This window comes from Condylura cristata, unplaced genomic scaffold (assembly GCF_000260355.1).
Source record: "Condylura cristata isolate star-nosed mole 26May11 unplaced genomic scaffold, ConCri1.0 scaffold00016, whole genome shotgun sequence".
NCBI classification, from domain to species: Eukaryota; Metazoa; Chordata; class Mammalia; order Eulipotyphla; family Talpidae; genus Condylura; species Condylura cristata.
Window position 1 is genome coordinate 1162874 of NW_004567117.1, and position 27614 is coordinate 1190487.

The 27614-nt window shown below is 34.7% G+C and overlaps 1 protein-coding gene across 1 annotated transcript in view; it reads right to left on the minus strand.

The window, feature by feature from the left end:
- CEP192 (centrosomal protein 192kDa) overlaps positions 1-27614 on the minus strand; it is a 120027-nt gene that overhangs the window by 75639 nt on the left and 16774 nt on the right. Inside the window, exons 4-14 of the mRNA XM_004683968.2 lie at positions 25870-25922; positions 25314-25431; positions 24347-24495; positions 22614-22749; positions 21767-21891; positions 11724-12084; positions 11150-11293; positions 6120-6184; positions 5361-5570; positions 2629-2755; positions 1618-1802 (exon numbers count right to left, since the gene is read on the minus strand). Coding sequence (XP_004684025.1) covers positions 1618-1802; positions 2629-2755; positions 5361-5570; positions 6120-6184; positions 11150-11293; positions 11724-12084; positions 21767-21891; positions 22614-22749; positions 24347-24495; positions 25314-25431; positions 25870-25922 — 1673 coding nt within the window. The remainder of the gene's footprint in view (positions 1-1617; positions 1803-2628; positions 2756-5360; positions 5571-6119; positions 6185-11149; positions 11294-11723; positions 12085-21766; positions 21892-22613; positions 22750-24346; positions 24496-25313; positions 25432-25869; positions 25923-27614) is intronic.

Genomic DNA, 27614 nt, shown 5'->3' on the forward strand with positions numbered 1-27614 from the left:
AGATCTGATTAACAACTAGTAAAAAAAAATCTTCAAAACTAATCATAAAGATACAAAAATTCAATTGCTAGAATTTTTCATAACAAGACATTAATAGAATTTATGGCTAAAAAACTGAAATGGAACCAACAGCAAAGAAGCATAAAATTATTTAATGTTTAAAATGCAAATTAAGACTTTAATCTTTTACTCAGAGCAATTAGAACTGGACAGCATAGTCCAAAATACATCTGTGAGAAGTCACTGGAGAGCTAAAAAAGCAATGAAAAACTGTGGGATCAAAATCTAAGAAAAGAAAGAATCCAGATTAGTGAGCTATAATGGGACATGGTTTTCCTAGATGGTTCCGCTCCTTTGAAAAGAGCAACTGGTAGACTTCAAGACAAACCTGATCAAAGCTTTTCTTGTGTGAGGAAGGGCATAAAAACTGAGTTCAGAGTACACCAACGATTGGGGGGGGGGGGAGGGAGGCAAACACCCATGCCTTAGGATCAAACCACCAAGGGCTATACTTTAGGAGTAAAGATAAACCAAAATTATAATGGTCCTCAAAAGGACTACAGCTCAATCATGTCAATTGCAGTAACTGGATTAATGGGATCGGAAGTTGCTAGTGTTCCTCATTCTGGCCAGAAGCAAATATAACTCCTGTTTGGAAGATATCATCTCCTATGGTCGCAGATAGTATCACTAATTGTTCTCTGTACAAGACCACCCCTCAATCAATAAATGATACATTTCAGGATATGTGGCCCAAATCGCAGAGAAACAGACCTATAGGGAATACAGACAATGGAGTTTCCAGAATAAGTATATTAAAATTTCTGTACTCATTTCTGTTCAGTCACAACCAAGAGATAATTAAAGTAAGAAACACAATGTTAAAAAAGTATTTCAGCAACTTAGGAAGAAATCTAATAAAAGATATACAAATATCTGTATAATAAAAAAGAAATATTTTCTCTTTTGTCTACTTTTCATGGATTAAAGAGTAATGCTTGTATATTAACTTAAATTAAACTAAAAACATCCACTAGGATTGTTGAAAGAATAGCCAACAAACTACCAATAAGAAATAAGAAGGGAGGGCTTACTTTACTAGATGTCAAGACATGCTATAAATTATAATATTTAACAGTGTTGTATGAACAGAAGATAGATATCTGATCCCAAAACAGTAGAAAGGCTATATCAACTGCTGAATAATCATAAAACAGAGAACAACATAATGATCGAAATAAGCTTCTAGTATACTTAACATAGCTGCATAATAATTACATAATTAAACATAAGTGAAATATGCTACATGATTTCTTTCATATAAAGTTGAAAGCTGAGTGAAATTAATATATGCACAGGTTACAGAGGAGGGAACAGTGTTTTAGATAGACCAAAAATATGGTTTCTGGCCTATTGGTAATATTCTTTTCCTTGATGTGGGATGTACACTGGTCCATAAAGTGTGGCATGTCTTGGCTTTACAAATTCTTGTGTATGCTTATTACATATATTGGTAATAGTTTCCAAATATTTAACTGACATTTTAAAATGAAGCTGGGTTAGAGGCTGGGGGATGGAGGATAACATGTTATATGGTATATATTGTTTACATTCAACCTTGATCACATAACAATGTGGTTTTGGGTTTCTTTCATAATAGCTTTCAAATACCTCTGTAGTGCCTTTATTGGTGGTTAATGTCACATCATTTTCATCCACATGCGAAATACTCTCCAGTTCTTCAGCCTGAAGTGTAACTGAGCTTTCACTTAGCTGTTCCTTAGACTGTTCATTTAAATTTCCTGTAGAAAATATACAATATTCAACTTTCATCTATATGCTAGCTCACAGGAATAATCTGTGGCACATGGACCACTCGATATGCTTGTTTGCCAATAAAGAAGTCTTTGAACCCCCATTCTCAATCAGGCTCACAAAAATTATTTAAATGTAGACACTAAGATTCTATAAAATCTAAATTGTGAAGATTGTACATTTTAATATCTCTCCTGCAAATACTGACATACACTACTTTTTAGTTTTAAGTATTTCACACAAAAAAGTTGAATTTAAAAACAAACTTCTTAACTATAAGTAAACTAGAACTTCTCTAATAGAAAATCAACTAACTAAAAATAATCTCTTTATCCCAACTCCCCTATTGGAAAAGAGACCCTTAAGGGGATGGAGCATATCTTACCCAGCTTTATATGATATGTGGTACCATGTACTGCACTACTAAAAATTAGTTATTAGATAACTGTGACTAAAAAAGTTTAACTTTTTAAATATTTGACATAGGTGCTTATCATATTAAGACTATCATAGACCAAATCTCAAAACAGCTCTAAGTCTAAGTAATAAACACAATGTCTATAACTCATGAATCTCAGAATATATAATGTAGTTAGCCAGAGTTAATTTGCCCATTTAAACAAATTATTTGTTTTTCTTTAAGTATTTAGGTGACTTTTGGCTGATTTACTTCCACTTTCAACTGGAGTTATAAGACCAATTTATAACTGATATTGAAAAAATTCAAGTGAATATATTTTCACTCATAAAGAACAATTACAACCACTAATTTACAGGTTAAAAAAAGGTAACTGAAACTCTTTCATCCATTACCTGAAAACTGATCATGGTTAAGATGAGCCACTTCTTTTTCCAAACTACTTTTTGATACATCAGATTTTCTTATTAAAGCAATAGGTTCTCTCTTCTCTGGTGATCTAATAGAATAACCAAATGATGGCTACAAAATAAACATGTGGATTATTTAATTTTCAAGTGCTTGAGTAATTTTAGACTGCTTTATCCAAATTATGATAAATGAGCTAAATGATAGCAGTAAAGTCTTTCAATTTTTTTCCCTTCAACCTTAAATTACAAAACATGAATATTAAAAGTCTAGGTAGGGCCCTCCCTGGTGGTGTAGCACATAGTGCACAGCATTAAGAAGCTAAAGCCACTTCAGTTTGAATTCCATCCCTGCCCCAGAGGAGTCCACATAGCATGGCAGACCTCTCCTGATACACCCGCTGCTCCCCTCAGCAATGTATTTCACCAGTCGGCCTGTTCTGCTTCCCACTCTATCTCTGGTGAATCCTCTCACTGCCCCTCCACCTCTGGCTTTTACCCCAGTTCTGTATGCATAAATAAATAAATCTTTTAAAAAAAAAAAAGTCCAGGTAAACTTTTGTTATTTCCTTACTGCTAGTTATCTTTAATTATCAGAATTAATGCTATCAAATAAGTTATCCTTACTAGGAAATTCAAAGTAAAACAAGCCACGAATGAAACTTTGTTCTTTCAATAACTATTATTATCTACCATGTGTCAGAAACTGTTTTCAGTGAAACATCAGTGAGACAAAAGATAAAGCTTTCTGAAAAAGAATACCAGATGGTTTCACCCATAGCAGGACTGTAAGGTATCAGGGGGGAAAAAAAGTAATTGTAATAAAGTAAAAACTAAAACAAATATAAGCCAGAGACATTCTTTGAGGGGAGAGAGAGGAACAGGATCAAAACAGGGCTGGGAAGAGTACAGAGGACTATGGTGATGGCACATGGGTGAATTGGTGATGTGATGGCCACATGGGTTGCAACCTAGATAAAAAAGCACACATTGTACAAAACTGAAGAATGTCATAAAAAAAAAAAAGAAAGAAAAAGAAAACTTTCTGCCATCCTGGAACTTACAGTACAAGAACATTTTATTTTATAAAATAAATATACACTTGAAAATGTATATTAAGATTAGGTATGACACTAGCGGCTTTAAAGTTTTGGAAATGCTTATATTCAGTAAGCTTGCTAATTCCTGTCTGGAAGGAATTAATATGAAAGTGATTATGTTAAATATACTCTATTTTTGATTTATCTTCACCTGGGAATTTCTTCCCTCAACCTATTAACTTGAATGCAAGTAACAATTTATAGTTAATACTACTAATAGAAATTCTGAGTAATCTATTTTTCCTTGATCCATCTGTTTTGTAAGGAATTCAGTTACTCTTATGTCAAAATATCAAAGATTCAATGATCCAGAGAGAAATCTGGATCTGTACAGAATTTGTGTTAACTAGCTGCACAGACTGGAAACATAGGTCAGTAAGTTTTGCAAATCAACTGTGAATTTTAACACTACAGTTATTTAAAAACTGTAAATCTAGTTACTTTAAATCCAGTTTTAACAAATACTCCTTTTCAATTACCTCAACTTCCTATATTGAATTTGTCAATAAATCCCTTTACTACCTCCAAAATAAATCTTGAATCCTTAAATTTTTGTGTCCCAAGTGGAGGTGGACCTGGCTACCACTAGTAAGTTACTTTACTGCCTGCCTCCAAGAGGTCCTACAAGGATGGGATGATCTGTCCCTTGTCTACTTCTACTACTTAACTTATTGTACTCCTTGCCCTCAATTCCACGTACAGTAGCTCTGTCTGCCTATTCTGTTTTCCTTTAATGCCATTCTAGGTTTCTACTTCAGCCACACTCTGCTGTGTACACTCCTGTTCCAAATCTTTTGATGACTGTCCTCTCATCATTTAAGGTCCCATTCAAAACACTCCCCCTTCCAATGTCACCCTGCCAGACACTTAAAGTAGCTCCTTTTCACATGTTTACATGTATTATTAGTACATTTTATTAAATTGAAACACTCATTTCAAAACATATTTTAGAAAACGAGTTAAAAATATCTAACTTTAGGGCCCTCCCTGGTGGCACAGCGGGTTAAAGCACAGCACAAAGAAGCTTAAGCCACTTCCTCATGAGTTCAATCCCTGCCTGCCCCGGAGGTGACCACATGGCGAGGCAGACCTCTCCTGACCCGCCCACTGCTCCCCTCAGCAGTGTACTTCATCGATCTGCCTGTTCTGTACCCCACTCTGTCTCTGGTGAATCCTCTCACCCTCCGCATCTCTGGCCTGTACCCCAGTTCTGTACGAATAAATAAATCTTTAAAAAAAAATCTAACTTTAAATTCTCCCCACCATCAATGATTTAACAATAGCAATTAACGGACATTGAATACTTATTACTACATGTAAGGTTTGATGCTAACTTTTTCTATGCAATATGATATATAATTATTACAAAACCCTATACAGCAACATCCCATTTTAAAATTGGAAAATTTAGAAATCAAACAAATTTTACTAAATAAACTTCCATGTCACCAAACTAGTTAAAAGGCTTGGACTGGAGTCATTGTCTGAATGAATAAAACCCAATAAACTCTCGTCATTCATGTACTTTGTTCAGTCTCTGTTTTAAAGATACTAATTGTCTATTTTAACAAAATACAATGGCTGGTGACTTCAATCACTATTAGCACTTGCTATACTTACTCTTTTCACACTGTAACTACCACCAAGACAACCAAGAGCTTCAGATCTTTGAGCAAAGAATTCTCCTAAAGATAGACGTAAATAACTGGCATCATCTTTTTCCAAATCTGAAGTGCTAAGTGATTTCCTCAACACATTGTAATTGATTGAAGTTCCCCAGGATGTATCCCCCAGTGTGACTGAAGTGTTCTGGGCATCTATATTTTCGTCCTAGGAGAAAGTTATTATTGCATTTTATTTTCTCAGCAAACCTTCTTTCTATTCTCCTAAGAGGCAAGAAATTAAAATTTTAATTTAAAAAATGTAAGCAAATTTTAAAAAATTGCATAAAATATTTTGGACTAATTCAAACTTAAGGTAATGAAGTCCAGAAAAGAAATTCATTTTTTAATAACTGAGTTATTTTTTAACATAAAACCTATTCAAGCATTGTTATTACAAATCTTTAGAAAAAAGGACATCTTTAATAAAAACAGCATTATCTCAGTGTGAAACACTGTTAAGCTATTTGAAGCCTATTAAGGCAATTTTAAATAAAGTTTTCAGTATACCAATATTTTTTCAATCAATAATTCAAAATATAAAGGAAAAAGTAGAAACTGCCTAAACATGAGAAAGTTGCTTATTCTACACTAGCTATCATTATAGCTGCTTATTCTACACACACACATATACATAGAAAGAAATGAATATTTTGCCTACATTTAAATTTATAGAGGAAAAAATTTAAACTTAGGTTAATGTCAAAAAATTACAAACCTGCATAAATTGATGTTCTTTATTAAATTCTTCTTCATCTTGTGCAATTAACTGTAATGCTTCAGCTTAAAAAGGTATAATTTAAAATAATTATGTTAATTAAATGCTAGCATAGAAATAAACTTAGAAAAGTGAAATATTAAATAAAAAATTTCAAAAGGATGTGAAACTTAAATCATATTATTAATGCATCTGTTGTATGTCAGTCTGTGGTGGTCAAACTTCTGGTGAGGAACAACCTACTGTGACTGAGTCATTTACAAACTTGCCGTAACTTACTAAAGGCTAAAGGGTTCCTATATAATATAAACTTTATTTTTTAAAGATTTACATTAATTTCACCTTTGAAGAATATAGAACACCCAAGATAAGGAACTCACACTAAATACATGTGGAATTCTATCTGGAATAATAATAATAACAAGTCGCTCAGTAAACTCATCATGAAAATGTATCCTGAAATGCCCAGCCATGCATGTGCGCAGGATGGTCCCAGTTTTAGAGAAAGTCTCATATCCCAGGGCTCCCTGGTGGTACAAGGGGTTAAGTCTCAGCCTTTGAAGCTATCTGCAGCTACTGTAACAGCAGACCTCTCCTGGCTTGCCCACTGTTCCTCTCAGCAGTGTACTGCTCCCCATCTGCCTGTTCTGCTCCCCGTTCTGTCTCTGGTAAGTCCTCTCACTCCACCCTCACACTCCACTGGTATACAAGTATACCAGTACTTGTATACATAAGTAAGTCCTTAAAAGAAAGTTGTTTGTTTTTTTTTTTAAATCTCATATCCCTTAAGACCCAATCAACTGTGTTAACTGGGGTAAGTGATCACCTAATGTCTTCCAAGTTCCTAGTAAGTATGTCAGTTCACATCACAAAATGAACATCAGCCTACTCACATGCACCTGGACACCAGTCTGTAGGCTAAGGCCACAAAGTAAAATGATTTAGAGGTTAAGAGTAAATGAGAAAAGTGGGTCAGGTTTGACATGACAGGAGCTGGCTGCAATGTAGAAAATTAGAAAGCATATGACCCACTCAAAGTTTTAGAATTAAGAATTTTAGACAATTTGGTTATCAGAAAAGTCTGCTGGCTAGTCCCTAAGACTATCTGCCTCTCACTCTGACCTGTAAGTAGAAGGGGGAAGAGTAAACAGCTACCTAGGAGGAACAGCCTTCTTGAGGCAACCAAGAGACATCCCTCACACTTATTAGTCCATGAACGACAAGCATATCCAAACTGTCCATTTGGAAACCCTGATAGTCCACCATCTACAACTTGAGAAACAAAATGAGAGTGGATAAAGAATATTTCTTGTTAGAAAAAGCAGAACACCAAAGTTAGTCCAGGACTCTTACTTGTTAGTGCTGTTTCCTTACCTAATGGATCAATAATTTTTTCATGTAAACACATTCTCAATCTATCAATGAGCATTACAGACAACCATGAAACTTCCAAAGTCACACACAAAACCATATATTTCACTGCTATCTGTGAAGATTCTCTAGGGGATCCATAACTCAAGTTAAAAACCACTGCCCTAACCTGTAAATCTATCAACAAACCAAATCAAACAGCCAAGAAAGGGGGTGTAATAAATAACACTTAAGAAGGTAAACTAGAGGAAACAATTTACCTTGGTGAGTATCACATGGTTTTCAAGCCCTTCGGATGACAATTCAAAATACTACTTACTATATTTATAAGTACTTTTTCTCTGAACTTTAAGGCACTCTTCAGTTAAAAAAAACATCCAACAGTGATAACTGTTACTTTGCACATTCATCAAAAATCAATCCCAAATTATGAGATTTTTTTATGAAGTTATGCCAAATCTAGACTAACAGTCCTCTGAAATGTCATATCCCAACACCTCATATTCCCAGAGCAAACAATATTTAAGGTACCCCTGAAATATGTCAAAATTTGAATATGATTTCTATCAAGTATCTAGGGATTCCTATAATCTCTTTTCTTTTTCTCTTTCTCTTTCCACTGGATATATTTACAAACATATGTGTTATCTCCTCTGCCACCTTTTTATACAAATGCTGGAGCATTTTATATACTTTTCTGTATCATGGGTTTTAAATAATTTTTCTTAGTGATCATTCCACATCTATGCATCCAATGCTCCTTTACCTTTTTTTATAGCCACAGGGAATTTCCATTCATCTCATTTATTTTATTTACTTAGTCTATTTTGTACATGCACATGGCTTCCAATATTTTTTGACTATACACACTGTGAAACACTACTTTCATATACATTATTAACCACTTAATGCAAGCATTTATGAAGAACTAACTCCAGAGAGGAACTTCCCTACCTAGAGGCAGTAGCTATAATGTACTAGAATATATTTCCCTTATGCCCTTAACGAAAATATATTTATCACCAAACTGATGGATCACTGCCAATTAAATATCTGAAATGTAGTAGTATTATTTGGTACTTTTATTCTGCATTCTAAAAGTATTAATGAGCTTTTGGGGTATATTAAAATCCATTTTTTATTTCCTTTTTTATAAATTTATTATATCCTTTGGACAACTGTAAGCTGGGTAATTGGTCTTTTTCTTATTGACTATTAGAACTACTTACACATTAATTTGTAATATGAGTAGCAACTATTTCCCAATTTAAGCATTAATTTTTAAAAACTTTATACCAAAGCACAATAATCATATAAAAAACAACTATAAGTGTAAAGCTTTGATGAACCTTCACAATCTAAACACATCTGTGTACTTGTGTACTCAGCACCCCAGATCAAGAAATAGAACACTGCCCCCCAAACTCCAAATGTCCCTTAAGTGCCCTTCCCTCCACTACATGATCCAATAGTACCCTTACTTCTCACTTTGCACAGCAGTGTATATTTGAACTGTATACAAACAGCATTATAAAGCACATTCTTAGTTTGTCTTATTTCATTCAACATATTTGTCAAATTCACCCATGCTGTTTCCAAGTAGCTGCACATCATTCATCTATGTGACATGTAACATTGCAAGGCATGAACAATCAATTTTGCTGTTAGTGAAAATCTGGTAATTTCCAGTTTGGAGCTAAAATAACTTCTATAAATACTTCAATAGATAATATATATGTTGGTAAATATATGCACCCAATATATATAAATATATTTGGTATAACTCGGGTACAATAAAAATATAAAATTCATAAAGTACACCTTTACAAAATGTTGCTGCCAAAAAAGGTTTTCTAAGGAGCTATACCAGTTTACACTCCCACCAACACCCACGAGATCCATGACCACTGATATTAAGACAAAGCCAATATCCACTGTCCAGTCTTTTTGTCCTTTCTAAATCAAATTATCATTTAGCAACATCTAACTGTAACTTAACCACCAATTTCTGACATACCTGCAATTACCGAACACCCCACTTCAAACCACAATTACCCAAAATTCTAAAATTTCTGCTTTCTCCCAATTCAGTTAATATAACTTCCACTTTCCTAAGTAACTCAGACTACAATCTTTCTAGGTGTTCTGTTATCCTCTGAAATTTGGTCATGAATCCTAGCATTTTATTCCCATGTTTTTCATACTTTTGTTTTCACTGATACCTAGAAACTCGACAACACTCTACATCTTTCATTCAACTGATTATCACTGTCAAAAGATGATTTGCAAAGTAAGCTTAAAAAACATGCACTTGGGCCCTCCCTGGTGGAGCAGTGGGTTAAAGCACAGCACTGAGAAGCTAAAAAAGCCACTTCCGCATGAGTTCGATTCCCGCCTGCCCCAGAGGAGACCACATGGCGTGTCAGACCTCTCCTGACTCGCCCGCTGCTCCCCTCAGCAGTGTACTTCATCAATCTGCCTGTTATGCTCCCCACTCTGTCTCTGGTGAAGCCTCTCGCCACCCCTGCACCTCTGGCCTATACCCCAGTTCTGTATGCATAAATAAATCTTAAAAAAAAAAAATGTACTCAGTGCCACCCTATTACATATCAAACAAGTTCAACTTTTTGGCATGGTAGCCAGCAAAGCTTGCTCAACACCTTGGCCCTACTTTTTCTATTTAGCTTCATCTCTTATTATTCTCCCCTTTACATAGCTTGCCATAAATGCTAACCACACTGGAAATATTTACTATTCTCAAAACATGTCCGTGCTTCCCCATCTCATTTTGTTACAATTGGGTTACAATTGCATCATTCAGGGATTCCTGGAGCTTTACTTCAAAAATCACAAAAGAATGTAAAATTCATTCTCTCCCTGTCATTCATACAAAAGGTATTTCTTCTCAAAACTCCAAAAGCATTTGGTTTGTATATCTTATGATTCTGAGTGCTAGTTTTGTCTTATTTCTCTTAGATGATGGAAAGTTTCTTAAGATATAAAAAAAGTCTTCATTACTGTACTTTCACATTATCAGATACTTAGAAGCACCTATGCAAATAGCAGTTAACATCTTCTTTTGGCTCTTTCTGAGCCTATTAGAATCAAGATTAGGCTTGCCAGGTCGGAACACCTTTCCTTAATCCATGTTTAGAGGTTGTTCAGACAATGTATGTTTCAGGACTATAACTACATCTCACAGAATAAACCTCACACTAAACCTGATTTTTCTTTTTATTTTGAGAGGTTCTGCTGATCAACAATCCTAATGGATATCCCTAGTTTTCTCATCCTTTGATATCTTTTCTGCCACTTTCTTTCCATCATTTATTTCTTCATTTCACTCAAAACAAAATGTCTTTTGCACATTTAACAGAATATTTCTTTCATTCAAGACATAATTTAAATAGTGAGAAAGTAAAGCCTAAACTCTGAAGTTCTAAAACAAATAATTAAGAGTACTTAAGGAAAAGGGTTAGCTTATTCTGTTATGATTTACTCTGACTACTAACAAGTAGTAACTGTCATGAACAAGTGAAAAGCTAAGTCTTATATATTTCAGCAGGAATTTGACATGGCCAACAAATACATACACAGCAATCAGTATACCATCAAAAACAATGAAAATGGTACAGTAAATTAGGTATGAACACACTTACTGCCAGAGCAGAAGTCTTCATTCATTTCATCAGTTAGAGACATGCTTAAAACTTGTTCATTATTAAAAGATGTATAATAGGCAAGGTCAGTGACCCATCTACCCTCTTCATTTTGATAGACCACACTCTGAGGAAGATCCATTTCTAAAAAATTCCAAAAATATCCAAGGACACTTACAACAAATAAAGTGACATAATCTTAATGTTATTTCACTGACTTGTCTTAGTTATCAATAATATTGAAATCTGCCAAAAATATCAGAAAATTCACCAGAAGTATCTCTTATGGTGGACAAGTCACTTTTATTCATAGTAAAAGTCTACAGTGAAGAATGAGGAAAAAATAAGGAAGACTAAAATTTAGATGTCACTAGACACTTGAATAAAGATGCATTTTTTTTAATCCATGGAAGACTTAAATATTTTAATGGTAAAGAAAAGGCAATTCCAGTCATAGATGTTTTATCAAATACATATATTTATTTTTAATAAATAAAATGCTAAAAATATTAAATTTTAAATATAAAAATAAACACAATTTAATTTTTTTTAAGAATAAAAAAAGATTACTTACGGTCTTTACTCTTTTCAATGGACCCACAACTTTCACATGTTCGCCTTTCACTAGTTGGTGACCGAAGAATATCTGTGGAATTCATTCCACTGCCACTAACAGGTTTCAAAGATGCCAAGAACACATTTTTTTTAATGGACCCTTTAGATGTCTCAGCGTCTAAGCAACTATCTACAGGCAAAGATGTTTTTGAGTCTAATGCCAAATGTTTATTTTGATGAGGAGATAGAGCCACTAGCTTTAAAGGATTCACTAAGTCAAAATCCCCTTCACTGGTACTTGTGTCATGAAAATAAATAGAGTTACATTTTGTGTCAGTGACCCCAATAGTCTTCACAGCGAGAACTCCTTCTGTGTTTTCCTTAAAAAAAAAAAAAAGAAAGAAAGAAAGAAAGAAAAAATCAGTGTCAGAGTGTAAGGGGGAAAGGATGTATTTTGGGGTGCCCCAAAACAAGAAGAGCAGTAAGTTTTGTTTTTCAAAACATACTCCAAAATCTTATGGGAATATACGTAATTGACTATACCGTATTCACTGTTTTCACTTAGAGAATCTATGAACCAATGGTAGGCAATTTTTTAAGTTAAATAAGGAGGACATTCTATATGAAAGCAAAGATAGACTTCCCTGTTGGCCTAAGGGTTAAGACTCAGGGCCATCATCTCTACTATCTGAGTTTGATCCCCAGCCAGGGAGCTAAACCACACATAGTACAGACCTCTTCTGTCTCTCACGTTGTTGCCCTTTCAGTAGATAGAACTGTTCTGTTCCCACTGTCTCTAGTGAATCCTCGTACCCCTCAACCCCCACCTCTGGCCTACACCCCAAATCTTGCATGCATTAATAAACAAATCCTTAAAAATAAACAAACAGGACCCTCCCTGGTGGCGTAGCAGGTTAAAGCACAGCACTAAGAAACTAAAGCCACTTCAGCATTAGTTCGATCCCCACCCCGGAGGTGATCCACATGGTGCAGCAGACCTCTCCTGACCCACCCACTGCTCCCCTCAGCAGTATACTTCATCTGGTTGGCTTGTTCTGCTCCCCACACTGTTTCTGGTGAATCCTCTCACCACCCTGGCACCTCTGGCCTGTACCCCAGCTCTGTATTCATAAATAAGAAAATAAATAAATAAATACATATTTACTGATGCATAAAAGAACTGGGGTATATAGGCTAGAGGTATGGGGAGAGTGGGTGGGAGGATTCACCAGAGACAGAGTGGGAAGCAGAACAGGCAGACTGACTGAAGCATACTACTGTGGGTAGCAGTGGGCCAGACAGGAGAGGTCTGCTATACCATGTGGGTCAGCTCCCTCCTAGGAGATCGAAACTCTGTTCAGTGGCTACAAATTGATCCACAATTCTGAGACTTAACACCTTGTGCTACCAGGAAGACCCAAATAAATCTTTAAAAAAAGATGCTGACTTTGAAGTTAAAACATAATAGGTATAAATGCTACTGCCATCACAGAGTGAATTTGTCAACATTGTCACACAAATATAAATTTAAACTTCTACCTTATATCAAAAGAAATTTCAGATGGCTTAAAGATTTAACTCCAGAAGATATGTCTCAAATAATAACTGAGAAAGTTGACAATGAATTAATGTCTTCAGAAAATGAAAAAATAGGTCTCTGTATATAGTTTAATAGTGTAACTACCTCAGCAAACTCTTCTTGAAGCCTAAGTGAAGCAGAGGCAATCAAGTATCCCAGCAAAAACTCCAAATAAGGACTAACTGAGAAATATATCAGATAATAAATGTGTGGGAAAATAAACATGCCAAAAAAAGGGGAAAACATTATACTTTATAGAATTTATCACTGGTTTTAAAACTTGCCATTATTATGTACACTACTCAGAAAGAAAACCTTAAGCTATGTCAGTAACTCTAAAGCACATGTTGACTTCGAAGTATTAAAATATACAAAAATGTGTATTTTAAATTCAGTAAAAAAATTATAATAGAAGTTATTAAATCAGAGCAGGAGAAAAGGAGGGAGGAAAGGTGAAAGCAGTGATCGATAGTACAATTTTAAAAATCTGAAAATGATTACAACAATGTAAAGTGAATATAAAGTAAAACCTAAGAATTCAATTGAGACTATTCCAAGTTAAAGAATACTACAGTAAATATTCAAAAATTAGCTCAAAACTAGGCTGTTACAATAAAAAATATATACCAAGCTAAAGATGTTTGTAAGAAATCCTCAAACCAAACAAAAAGTAAAAATAAAGGATAGAAAAGATGTTAGCAACAAGCTTATACAAAGCAAGAAGTATTGACAGTGATATAAGAAAGAAAATTTAAAGTTAAAAACACTGAACTGGTAAAAGAAGGGGGCTATTGTACTAAAAAGTACAATCTTATAAATGAGATTTTACTAACCATAATCTTATTTTAAATATAAAAGCACATAAAGGAAAAAAACCTTGAAGTACAAAAGTAATTTGATAAAAATTCAATTTATAATGGAGATTTCAGTTCATCTTTCTAAAATGATACACCTAGTTGAAAAACTTAAAATGGCCATAGAGAAATTAAATAATAAACAGCCTGAACTATGCTACTTAAAAGCATTCCTCAAAAACTTTATTTTCTCATGACCATGAAACACATATGTATACTTTATCTACAGCATTGAGCAAAGTTCAGTTTTTCAAACCAAATTCTGAAGACAATCCCATAGAATGGTAGAATATAAAGATAGTTAATAGGGAGTGATATTAGGAAAGATAGAAGAGAAAGCACTGGGAAGTTGTCTTTCCACTAGACACTGAACAAGTAAAATATGAATTATTTGGGAACTTTGAACTCTATCTGAATAAGCACAACTATCACAGAAAAGTTAACTGAAAAAATGTCAATCATTTACAGACTTCACTGCTTAGCACCAGAGAGGAGGCATCAGTGAGAAAAGGACAACTCCCATTCTTAGTATGGTTGGCAGAGCTAGAGTGGGCAATATGATCTTACATCCACTTAGTGAGAGGTACTAAATGTGCCCAAGGGAAAATAGAGACTTAAAAAAGGCCTGTAAAATCTTAAAGTTTCATCTCAGGCTGGTATCTGCACCTAATAACAAATAAATAAACTCTAGAGAAAAAGAAGTATCTGACTGACAGGTTACTACGTAAGATTCAATATCCAATAAGCACCAAAAATGTCAGAAGGCATACAAAGAAACAGGACAGTATGGTACAATCAGAGGAAAATAATTCAACAGAAAATGCACATGAGGAAAACTAAAGTCATATTTATCACAAACAGGAAAATTATCTATAAACAAAATGAGAATACCAATGATTCAATAATTATATAAAGGAACTGAAAAGAAATTATGGAACTGAAAACAACAATAACTGAAATAAAAAATTTACCAGAGAGGTTAGAAAGCAGATATAAATAACCTAAAATAAGATCTAACAGACCTGGAAATGGGCTAATTATTGAGTTTAATCTCAAGAAAAATGAACAGAGCCTAAGAGACCTGTGCAATACCATCAAGTGGACCAACAACACACTATAGGTTTCAGTGGGTAAGAGGATGAAAGAATATTTGAAAACAATGACTGAAAACTTTTGTATTTGATGAAATACACAATTACTAATACTCAAAAAGCAAACAAACTCCATGTGGGATGAATTAAAATAAACCTATACTGAGACAAACTGTCAAAAGACAAAAATCAAAGAGAAAAATCTTGAAGCCAATGAGACAGAGGCTACTTGTCAAAAACATGGAATCTTTGGAAAGATAACCAACAGGTTTCTTATTAGAAACTTTAGAAACCATTAGGCAGTAGGTTAATATAATCAAAGCACTGGTGGGGGGGAGGAGGAGAAATACCAACCAAGAATCTTCATATGAAATAAAATTGTCCTTTAAAAATGAGGGAGTTATCAGGACATCCCCAGATAAAGAAAAGGCTGAGAGTTCTTTTATTTTTTAAAAAGATCTATTTACTTATGCATGTAAGAACTGGGGTACAGGTCAGAGGTGTAAGGGGGTGGTGAGAGGATTCACCAGAGACAAGAGAAGGGAGCAGAATAGGCAAATTAACTGAAGTACACTGCTGAGGGAAGCAGCGAGACAGGAGAGGTCTGCTGTTGTCAGCTCCCTGGCTATGGACAAATTCACAGCACTGTGCTTAAAACTCTTGCACCACCAGGGAAGCCCCAAGAAGAGTTCTTTACTATAAAATCTTCTCTACAACAAATGCTCAAAGTTGTCTTTTAGGTAAAGTTGTCTTTTAGGTATAAATGAAGAGGCAGTAGTCATTAACTACCATGTGAAAGAAAAAAAGATCTCTGGAAAAGGTTAAATACATTATCATTTTGCAACTCCACTTTTAATTTCTACATGATTTAAATGATAACTGTACCTTTAAAAATCCTAATATGTAGGGGACTCACTGATGGCACAAAGGGATAAAGCACAGCACTATAAAACTATCCACAGCCACTGCAGCGTGAGTTCAATCTCTAGCCAGAGAACTGACCCACAAGGCACAGGAGAACTCTACTGTGTCGTCTGCTGCTCCCTTCAACAGTGTATTTCAGTCAATCTGCCTGTTCTGCTCCCCACTCTGTCTCTGGTGAATCCTCTCATCCCCACCCAACAACTCTCACCTTTCAGTTCTTGTGTGCATAAAAAAATCTTTTAAAAAAATCCTAATGTAAGTTACTAGCACACAATATGTAAACATATAATCTGTGTCATTACTACCAGAAGAGGGGGATGATGGGGGGGTATAGGAGGAAAAATTTGTTATTATTTAAGTTGAATTAATATAAATTCAAATTAGAGTGTTATAAACTTAAGATATTGGCTATAATCCCCATGGTAACTACAAAGAAAATAGCTACAGAAAATACACAAAGAAACAACAGACTCAAAATGTATTCCTGAAAAAAAATTAAAAACAAAGTCAGGAGTAAAGGAAGAAATGAGGGGCCAAAAAAATTACGATATACATAGAACACAAATGTGTAAAATGGCAAAAATCCCTCTATCAGTAATCGCTTTAAATGTAAATGGTTTAAACTATACAATCAAAAGACAGATTGGCACTTGGATAAAAATACATGTTCCAACTATTTGCTCCCGCAAAGTATACAACTGGAGCATTTGTGTCTGAGACCTAAAGACACAAATAAATTAAAAATCTAAGAACAGAAGATGACAATCCATACAAATAGTAACATCAGCTAAAATATACTGTAAGTCAAAATAAGGCACATAACTAAGAAGGAATATTATCTACTAATAAAAAGCTTCTATATGACAAGAAGATATACTTTTTGTAAACATTAATGCACCTAATAACAGGCTCATAAAATAGATGTAACAAAGTTGATAAAACTGAAAGAAGCAGTTATACAATATCAGCTGGAGTCTTTCATACCCTACATTCAAGTAATAGAACAAGAAGTCAAAAATAAGAAAATAGAAGCTTTGAGTCAGTCACACAATAAACCAATTAGGCCTTGTGGACATATACAAAATACTCCACTCAATAATAGAAAATGGATTTTTCTCAAGTCCACATGGAAGTTTTTCTCCAGGATAGACCATGTAATAGATAAGCCACACAAAAAGTATCAAAAGTATAAGAAAAAGATAAAATATATATACAAAGTATCTTTTCCAACCACAATAGGATCATACTAGAAATCAATAAAAAAATAAACTGTGGGACATCCCTGGTAGCATGCATGAGTTTGATCTTAGGCTCACCACTCCTTTCAGCAGTGTATCAATGCATTCAGTAGATCCAACTGTTCTGTTCCCCCTTCTGTCTCCTTTCACCCCCCACCACCTCTGTATGCAAAATCAAAAATTCCCAGTAAATGTTCAAAGAATTAGAAACTGTACTTCTTAAATTCTTAAAAAAAAAAAAAAAAAAAGAAGAAGAGGAGGAGGAAATACTTCCTAACTCAATGCATAAGGCCATAATTACTGAGAGACCACAGACAGATATAGACAATGGAAGAAAATCTTAAAGATACCAAATTTGGCAACAACTTCATGAAAATGAAAACAAGGGCATCCCACAAAAGCAAAGTTACTGATAGATCAGACAGTATCACAATTAAGAATTATGCAAAGGATACTATTAAGAATTATGCAAAGGATACTATTAAGAATTATGCAAAGGATATTATCAAGAAAGCAAAATACAACCTATAGAAAGCAGAAAATATTTAGAACTGTGTATCTGATTTGGAATTAATATAGACTTAATGCAACATCGTTGCAAAGATATGCAATTGGCAGATAAACACAGGAAAAGATGTTCACATTAATAGGTGTTAAAGAAATGCAAATCAAAACAACAATGAAATACAACTTCAAACTTATTAGAATTGCTATAATTAAAAAAAAGGGGCCGGGGAGTTAGAAACATACTGAATAGAATGTGGAGAAATTGGAGTCCATAGGTATTGTTGGTGGAAGGTACTGGTGCAGTCACTATGGAAAACAGCTATGGCAGTTCCTCAAAAATGTTAAAATACCTAACTCCCAAATGACTGACATACATATCCCTGAAATATATACCCAAAATAAGTGAAAGCAGATAATAAATATTTGTACACCAAAGGTCACAGCAACATTACAATAACCAAAATATGGAAGCTATGTATCCACAAACATGTATAAACAAAATGTGATGTGTGTGTAACTAGATACATATAAACACACATACATACTCTTCTTCCCATTGTATTATTCAGTCACTAAAAGGTGTAAAATTCTGATATATTACAACATGGCGGACCTTGAAAACATCATATTTAGTGAAATAAGCTAGACAGAGGGCAAATACTGTTTGATTTCACTTGCATGAGATACCCAAAAAAGGAAATAAATAGGCCCTCCCTGGTGGCATAGTAGGTTAAAGCACAGCACTGAGAAGCTAAAGCCACCTCAGCATGAATTCTATCTTCAACCTGGAGGTGACCCACATGGCAGGACAGACCTCTTGTGATCCGACCACTGCTCCCCTCAGCAGTATGCTTTTTCAGTAAGCCTGTTCTGCCCCCACTCTGTCTCTGGTGAATCCTTTCACCATCCCTGCACCTCTGGCCTAACCCTAGTTCTGTATGAATAAATAAATAAATCTTTTTTAAAAAGGCAATAACAGACACAAAGTAGAGGTTACGAAGGTCTTGGAGCAGAAGGGAAGAGGAACTTATTGTGTAATGGGTAGAGTTTTTGTTGGGGAATATTTAAGTTTTAGTTGTGTATTCAGGTGAAGATATTACTGTGAATGTATTGTCACTGAATTGTATACTTATGAATGGCTAACATGACACACTGCTGCATATTAAAAAATTATGAAAAATCTTAATTACTTGGAAATTTAAATTACTAAATGATATTTATAAATTCCACAAGAAAACAAAAAAGTGAATTACATACTATCTGGAAATAAAAAGGTAACAGCCATAATCATATCGTAAGTATGATAAAGAAAATGAAAAAACTATACTTGCATGCAACAACATGCATAATCTTAGCAGTACTGAGTGAACAAAAACCAACACTATACATGAAATGCTTACTATATATAATTCAAGAACATTATTACATAAATATATATGTACAGTATATACACACTTGTATCTTTAAAAAAAAGAAAAGAAAGCAAAACCAAACAAACTAACAAATCTTAGACTATAAGAATAAAATAGTGATTACCAGAAGGGAAAAGGAAAGATGGGGGTTTAAAGTGGCTAAAAGGGTCAATTGTATGGTGCAAGATGAAAACTAGACTTGTGGTGGCAAACACAATTTAGTATGTACAGACGTTAGTTTATACCAGATATATCTAATACATATTATAAGCCAATATTACTTTAATAGAAAATTTTTTAATTTTAATAGAAAATGTTTAAAATTTTAAACATCTATTGTTTAAACAAATGTTAAAATGGTCTATTTTATATTAAATATATTTTACAAATTAAATTAAAACTATATTTGAGTGGCGAAAACTAGAGACAGAATAAAGCAAAAAAGCAAGAACTATTTTAAATGAATGGAAGATAGTTTCAAGGACACAATTATTGTTACCTCACAATTAACTACAAACTTCACAATCTTTAAAACATGGGGAAAACAAAACATTTCATGAAGTGCATTTTATGACTGAACAACAAGTAGGGCTTTTCCCCCATCTGAGCAATAAAGTGATGATGAAAGTATTCAGTCCACACTGTCCCCATGTCAGTCTTGAATTGGGAGGATCCTACAGTAGTAATCCATAATCCTGGCTTATGGATTATTTTTTAAAGAGATGGACTAGAAATGGATCATCAGAAGCTGGTTTTCACTACATACAAAACTGTCAAACTTTAAAAAATTTTTAGACTTAATTATACCCTTCTATGGGTATACTGAGAATCAGTCATCAGAATTTTGCCTTGCTGTATAATTATCTAATCATTTTTAAGTTTCTACTAAGTTTCATAAAGCACGATTACTTTCTTATGACCTACAACCTCAAGTACCATTATCTACCATCAAGAAGGTGCCTGATAATTCTTTCTGTTGAAATGACCTGACTAGGAGTTTAAGTATTTGTGAATAATCAGTATTAAAACTAAATATACTCCCTTTTAAAATGATAGTTGTTAATTAGAAAACTGTTCATTGTAAAACAGAACAAGGTTCTTAGTCCAAAATTAAATGGCCACAGATAGGCATATTAATAGACAGTATCAACTCTCACATTCTGACAAAAATTTAGATTAGTATATATGTTGTCTCCCTTTTCTTTCCTCATTTGTTACCTTGAAATCAATGAAGACTGCAACTCAATTAAATATTTTAGATGAGAATACATGTAAGAATAAGAATTGTCAGGTGAGAATACATATAAGTAAGTATCCACAGCACTGCCTTAGGACAATCCTATCAGCTCTGAATACCTTTTCTTGCTAGGGAAGTAAGCTTTATACTGGATTTATATGTCATTAGTTCCTCTAATGACTAATAAATTCTCAAAGCTGCTGAACAGCAATTTCTGGATAAGATATCTCTAGATGCAATACAGCTCTATTCTATAGAATACAATCATTGTAATAAGTATTCAGGCATATGAATATAACCTATTAAGAGTTTCTGAAAAGTAACCAAGTAAGCTCACCTAAAACTGGAAATGATTGTTATCTGATTAGGGAAAGAGGTAAACTAAACAATGGAAAACAAATTGGCAGACAAACAGACAAGACAAAAATAGATTAACATGAGTCAGCTTACACAGAATGTGAAGGATTAATTTGAAGCAGAGATAGGGGATATTATATACATATGTGTGTGTGTATATATATATATACATATGTGCATATATATATATACATACATATATCTATGTGCCACAGTTAACAAGATTGATCTTGCATGCTGGAATGGTAAAAATACTGTAGACAGGGGAATATATCAGACATGGTAGGAAGCTCTTGAACCAGAGTAGGGGTAGACAAGAAAGTCTACGAGAGTCCAGAGGACACAGAATGTCTGTCTTCTGAGTTTCACTCTTTAGTGAAGCTTTAGTACACTCAAGTTTACTATAAGGATAAGGCATCTCTCAACAGTCCCTCAAACTACTAAAAAGAAGCATACAGACCTGAGAAATGCATTACTTTTAAAAACAGAAAAGTTGGTAGGAATCAGAAATGACTGCCAAGTTAAAACATAGGAGAAATGCTAACAAAAAGTTTAAAAGAAAATGTCTGAGCAATGTAAAAGATGATCAGCTTGCTTTTTTAGTATTTTAACGCTGAACTAAGAACTTTTCAAATGAATAATCTGAATGTAAGTCATGAAAAATTTGAATTTAAGAAAATGTATGTAACTGCTTAACATACTAAGATCTATGTAAACTTGCAGTGGAAATTTTTATAGAGGGATTTTAAAATACATTTAATATATTTCAGAGAAGTCATCAACTGTTATTGAAAAAATCTGATAGCATACAAAAAACACTAACTCTTCTATTAGAACATTTCAACAAAATGCTATAACCTTACTCTGCCATGATCTGAAACAATGCTCTTCAAGTTTTCTGCAGGTTTTTTTTCAATCCTCCAAGTAGTAGGAAAAAATGGCAACACATCATCTACCTTCTTACTATCTCCAGTTTCTACAGAATTACCTGAAAAATAAAGGATAAAAAACTACTGAACAAATGCAATTTTCAGTAACCTGATTTTAGTTATTTATTATTTAATTAAACCTATTACTTAGACTGCATATGCCAATACTGTGATTTGCATAGAAAAATAACCAGTAACCATTTGCCAGTAATCAGTGAGCATGACAGACTCCTACCATACAAATAATTCATTTCTAATTCTCAAAAGTCTGCAAAGAATAAAATTAAAATAGGTAATCTAAAAAATACACACTATAGTAATTCCTATAGTACCAAATGTACTCAGGTACTATTAAAACTTCTGAAACGGGCCCTCCCTGGTGGTGCAGCGGGTTAAAGCACTGCACTAAGAAGCTTAAGCCACTTCCACATGAGTTCGATCCCGGCCTGCCCAGGAAGAGATCCACATGGCGTGGCAGACCTCTCCTGACCCACCCGCTGCTCCCCTCAGCAGTGTACTTCGTCACTGCCAGTTCTGCTCCCCACTCTGTCCCTGATGAATCCTCTCACCCTCCGCATCTCTGGCCTGTACCCCAGTTCTGTATGAATAAATAAATAAATCTTTAAAAAAAAAAAAAACTTCTGAAACGTTTCAGACTGTGTAAAGATCTGAGGAGGCAGAAAATCAATTATACTAAATCATACCAAACAAATGAGCTATTTTTTGAAAAAAAGAAAAAGAGAGAACTTAAGGACAAAGGAATTCTATTTTCAATACTTACTGGTCTCAGGCAGACAAACTGAACTGCTTTCCTCAGACTCTTTGTTAGCCATTTCAGAATTTCCTGAATTGCATGGGTCATGGGAAATCAGAGAATTTTTATTTTCTGCTTGAGATTTACCTGATTGTTCAATTACCTGTTAAAAAGCATTAAATTTTTAAAATTAAAAACAAACATGAGGGAGAATATAAAGGACTGAGAATGCCTTCTTCACAGAAGAGTGTCAGATAATTTAGAATTGGAAAAATCACCACTGCAACCACCAATGTAATCACTGTTACTGGGAGGCTTTAGCAATGATACTAAAACCATTTTGTGAAAGGTTACTCAGAAATAGGATGCTCACATAAGCTGGATGTATTATTCCACAGATTAATTTATCAATAACCAAGGGGAAAAGAAACCATCACAAGAAGATACCTAGTGGACTCCACTTTACCGAAATTAGGTGCAGCCTTACCAACAGCAGACAGACAAACATGTATGTGAGGAAGAAAAGCACACATTACCAAACCTAAGTTTATTCTGAAAATATTCATGAGGGAAATGTTTAACCTGAATTCTTGCCCAGATGTTACATCAAATCAGAGGGTAAAGCAATCATATATATAGTTTATGAGTTATTCTACAAAACAGGCCTAAATTTTAAAAAAGCTTAAGACATGAAAAAACTACTTCAAGTTGAAAGAGTAAAAATAAAGTATGACCAGGGCCTCCCTGGTGGCGCAACAGGTTAAAGCACTGCACTAAGAAGCTTAAGCCACTGCTGCAAGAGTTTGATCCCTGCCTGCCCTGGAGGAGATCCACATGGCGCGGAAGGCCTCTCCTGACCCACCCGCTGCTCCCCTCAGCAGTGGACTTCATCGATCTGCCTGTTCTGTTCCCCATTCTGTCTCTGGTGAATCCTCTCACCCTCCGCATCTCTGGCCTGTACCCCAGTTCTGTATGAATGAATAAATAAATATTTTTTAAAAATAAATAAATAAATAAAGTATGACAATGAGATACAAGAACAATCCTTGATTAAATGCTGAATCAAAAACATAAGTAGGAGACAATTAGGCAAATATCAAGTATGAACTGTACATTCATTTATATTACACATTCAAGTAAGTAAATAAAATTGTGGTTTATAGGAAAATGTCCTTATTCACAAGAGTTAAATATTGAAGTATTAGGGTAAAATGTTGTAATATCTGCTACTTATTTTCAACTATTTCAAGATAAGAGTACTCATAGGTGGAAAAAGAAAATGCAAAGACGGTAAAATGCTTCTTAAAAAAGGCTAATCTAGGGGCTCTCCCTGATGGCGCTCCAGCACAAGTTTGATCCTGGGCCAGGAGCTGACCCACATAGCATGGGAGGGGGACCTCTCCTGTTTCTCCTGTTGCTCCCCTCAGTAGTGTACTTCGTTGGATCTGCCTGCTCTGCTCTCCACTCTGTCTTTGGTGAATCCTCTCACTGCCTCTGCACCCCGGGCTTGTACCCCAGTTCTGTAATCACAAATAATTTTTTTTTTCAAAAGAGCTAATCTAAAGAAAGGGTATAGAGATGTTCTTTGTACCATCCTTTACATTTTGTTGCCTACAAAGGAAAGGTAAGAGAAAGTAGGAAACAATGGGGAAGGTTTTTTAGTTTATATCTGAAAAATGGAGTCCGAAGCAAACAAAACTTTGAAATTTATGTTAACAAACAGTTTTCTAATCCCAAAATTTCTGAAAAACCATAAATACCTGACTAGGATCATTTATAGGTAGCTGAGAATCATCTTCTAGAGGCTCATGTCCTTCTAGGTCTTCAAATAGCATTTCTGGAATAGCCAGTTGCTCAAAATAAGCCTCCAAATGATCATCATAAAATTCTTCATCATCAATATCATCCTCTATTGATAAAACAAACAAAAAACAGGATAGGCTCTAAAATAATGACTGAAATATATATAACATTAAACCAAATGTTGATAAACCATAATAAAGTCTTATGGCCTATGTGATTTAAACATTTGTTATGAAAAACTTCAGAGTTTGTCATTGCTTGAATCCTAACACAAACTAAATTTTTTAATTACTTTTTTTATTAGAAGTAAAAGTGGCTTACAGTTTTGTTAGTGTTTAAGAACAGAATAGGATCCCCACTCAGCTACTATCACCATATCACACCCACAATTCACAGTCTACTGTCCTCCCTTCCCTCTTTAGCCTCACCATCCCCTCACTCCCTCTTTCCTCTGGATAATTCAGTACTATTGTCAGCTTTTAAGGGTTATTTATAAAACAGATATTCTGGAGGGAAATGGCTGGGAGAAAGACCAGAACGTGGGAGAAAAGAGCACAGAGGACTGTGGTGATGTAGCATAGGTGAAGTGATAGCAGAAATTTTATGAGCACTACACCTGAGAAAAGAAACCAAACATTGTCAAAAAACAATGATGTAAAATATATATTAAAAAAAATATACAGTGCTTTACATTGAGTGGAACTTAAACTTATTACTTTGTACCCTAATGATATTAAACTGAGGGGAAGAATTGATATGAAGAAGTAGGTGTTAAAGATCCTGTCACTTCTCAGAAATGGCAATTTGAGTGTTGGTGGGAAACATTAAAGAAACTAAATCTGGCATAGTAACTATGCCATGAAGAAGCAGAAAGGAGGAGTGGAAAAGTTAAGGACCAGCAAAATACAAGTTACTCCACAGTACCAGAAGAATCTTCCAAGCTTGCTAGTGACATAAGTTTCTCATTTTCTAATAAACTAGTATTTAAGTCACTGTTTGGATTCTTATCCTCAAAATGTTGTCCAGTATCAGGAATAACAACCTGTAAGATATAAAATCGGAGTTAAGAGAAACCCACTGCTTTCAAGGCCATAGTTCAAGAATCTCAGCTGTACTCAGGATCTATAATTCACAATTTGGGCAATGAAGGGCTAGTTATTTTACTTATTAATAACTTTCTTCCTACCTCCAAGCCACCTTCCTTTCCTAACCCACAGAGAGACATCCTTAAAATTTGAGTTCTCAACTGTGTACACTCAGAGGATATAGTAATATAAATAGTATAATAATACACAATTAAATTTGAGAAACATAAGATTGTGACAGGAAGTAAAAACAACAAATTGGAGTCAGCATCATTCGAATGATGGATTTCCTTGTTCCTCAGCCTAGGGACTAGTTAGCATTGTTAGATATGCAATATGACTTTCATGCTCCTCATAATATTCTAGAAATTCACAATAAATTTATAAAAGATTACCTTGCTATCCTTATTATTCATCCATGATGATAAACAAAAGTCAATAGGCGAGTCTGTTTAAGAAAGCAAAAACAGGTTAGTTTTTTTATCTGACCATGTTTTGTTGGAGTTCAGGTTTTTCTTTCTGGGATATGTAGGTCTTTCCAGACTACTCTATAGCAATTTGAGCATCATCTTCCAACTAAACCCAAAGATCTTGGAGGACCTTCAAATTGTGACTAAGACTTCAATGAACTTATTAAAAAAAAAAGTTTAACCCAAAGTTTTTCACAGTTTTCACAGATATCCACTGAAGACTTACTTCTTGAGTACACAAATATTTACTAATACAGACTTTTTACACACAGGAGTTTAAACAAATATTTTACATGTTTTTTTTTTAAAGATTTATTTATTTATGCATACAGAAAATGGGGTACAGCTGGAGGTGCAGGGGCTGCAAGAGGATTCACCAGAAACAGAGTGGGGAGCAGAGGGTGAGACAGGAGAGGACTGCCCCGCCATGTGTTATCACCTCCAGGGCTGGGGATCGAACTGGCAGAAGTGGCCACAGCTTGGCTTAACTTCACAATGCAGTGCTCCAAACCATTGTGCCACCAGGGAGGGCCTTTATGATTTTTTTTTAAAACATGTTTTTTCTACATAAGGTTAAGGAAAAAAATTCTGTCTCTCAACCTATCTTGAATGATTACTAAATAACCTTACTTGGAACCTTCTTGGTAGTACAAGGGGTTAAAAGCACAGCACCAGGAAGCTGTCTGTAGCAACTACAGCCACAAGTTCGATCCCAGGCCAGGGAGGTGACCCACATGGTGCTGCAGATCTCTCGTCTCACCCGCTGCTCTCCTCAGCAGTGTATTTCCATAGATCCACCTGTTCTCTCCACTGTCTCTGGTGAATCCTCTCACCCCTGTACCTCTGGCCTATACCCCAGTTCTTGCATACATAAATAAATAAATCATTAAAAAATTAAAGACAAACACTTTTTTTTTTTTTAAGATTTATTTATTTATGCATACAGAACTGGAGTATAGGCCAGAGGTGTAGAGGCAGTGACAGGACTCACCAGAGACAGAGAGGGGAGCAGAACAGGCTAACTGATGAGGTACACTGCTGAAGGGAGCAGCAGGCAGATCAGGAGAGGTATGCCTCACCATATGCGTCAGCTCGGGGTGGGGGGGTCAAACTCATGATGAAGTGGCTTTAGTGTCTTAGTGCTGTGCTTTAACCCGCTGCGCCACCGGTGAGGGCCCTAAAGTCACATACTCTTTAAAAAAAAAAAGAAACTTACTTACCTGACTCTCAACCCTAGTACCAAACCTCCTTCCCTTTTTCCTTCACCTCAACAAGACCAAGAAAATATCCTATAGGGAGACTGGTGATGGCGCACACACACACTGATCGTGATGTTAAGGATACTGATAACTGTTTGGACAGAACTGAGGAAAAGAGGTGGTAAAAATTAGATGCCAATATCTCAACTGATTTCTCTCCCTTAACAAGACATATAAGGAAAAGAAATGGAGCTGTCATTACTGTCTGTATCATAGAGATTTTCTTGAAGAAAAGAACAGCACAGAGAATAATTATGACATAGAATCAATTTAGCCATTAACCTTATTCTTGTACTATTCTTTCTTAATGGTAATTATAGGATCATTATGCAGCAGTTTGGAAAGCTACTGTGTACTACAACAGGCCAATAGTTTTGATAACCTATGAAATGAGTTTTGTGATATCTTTTT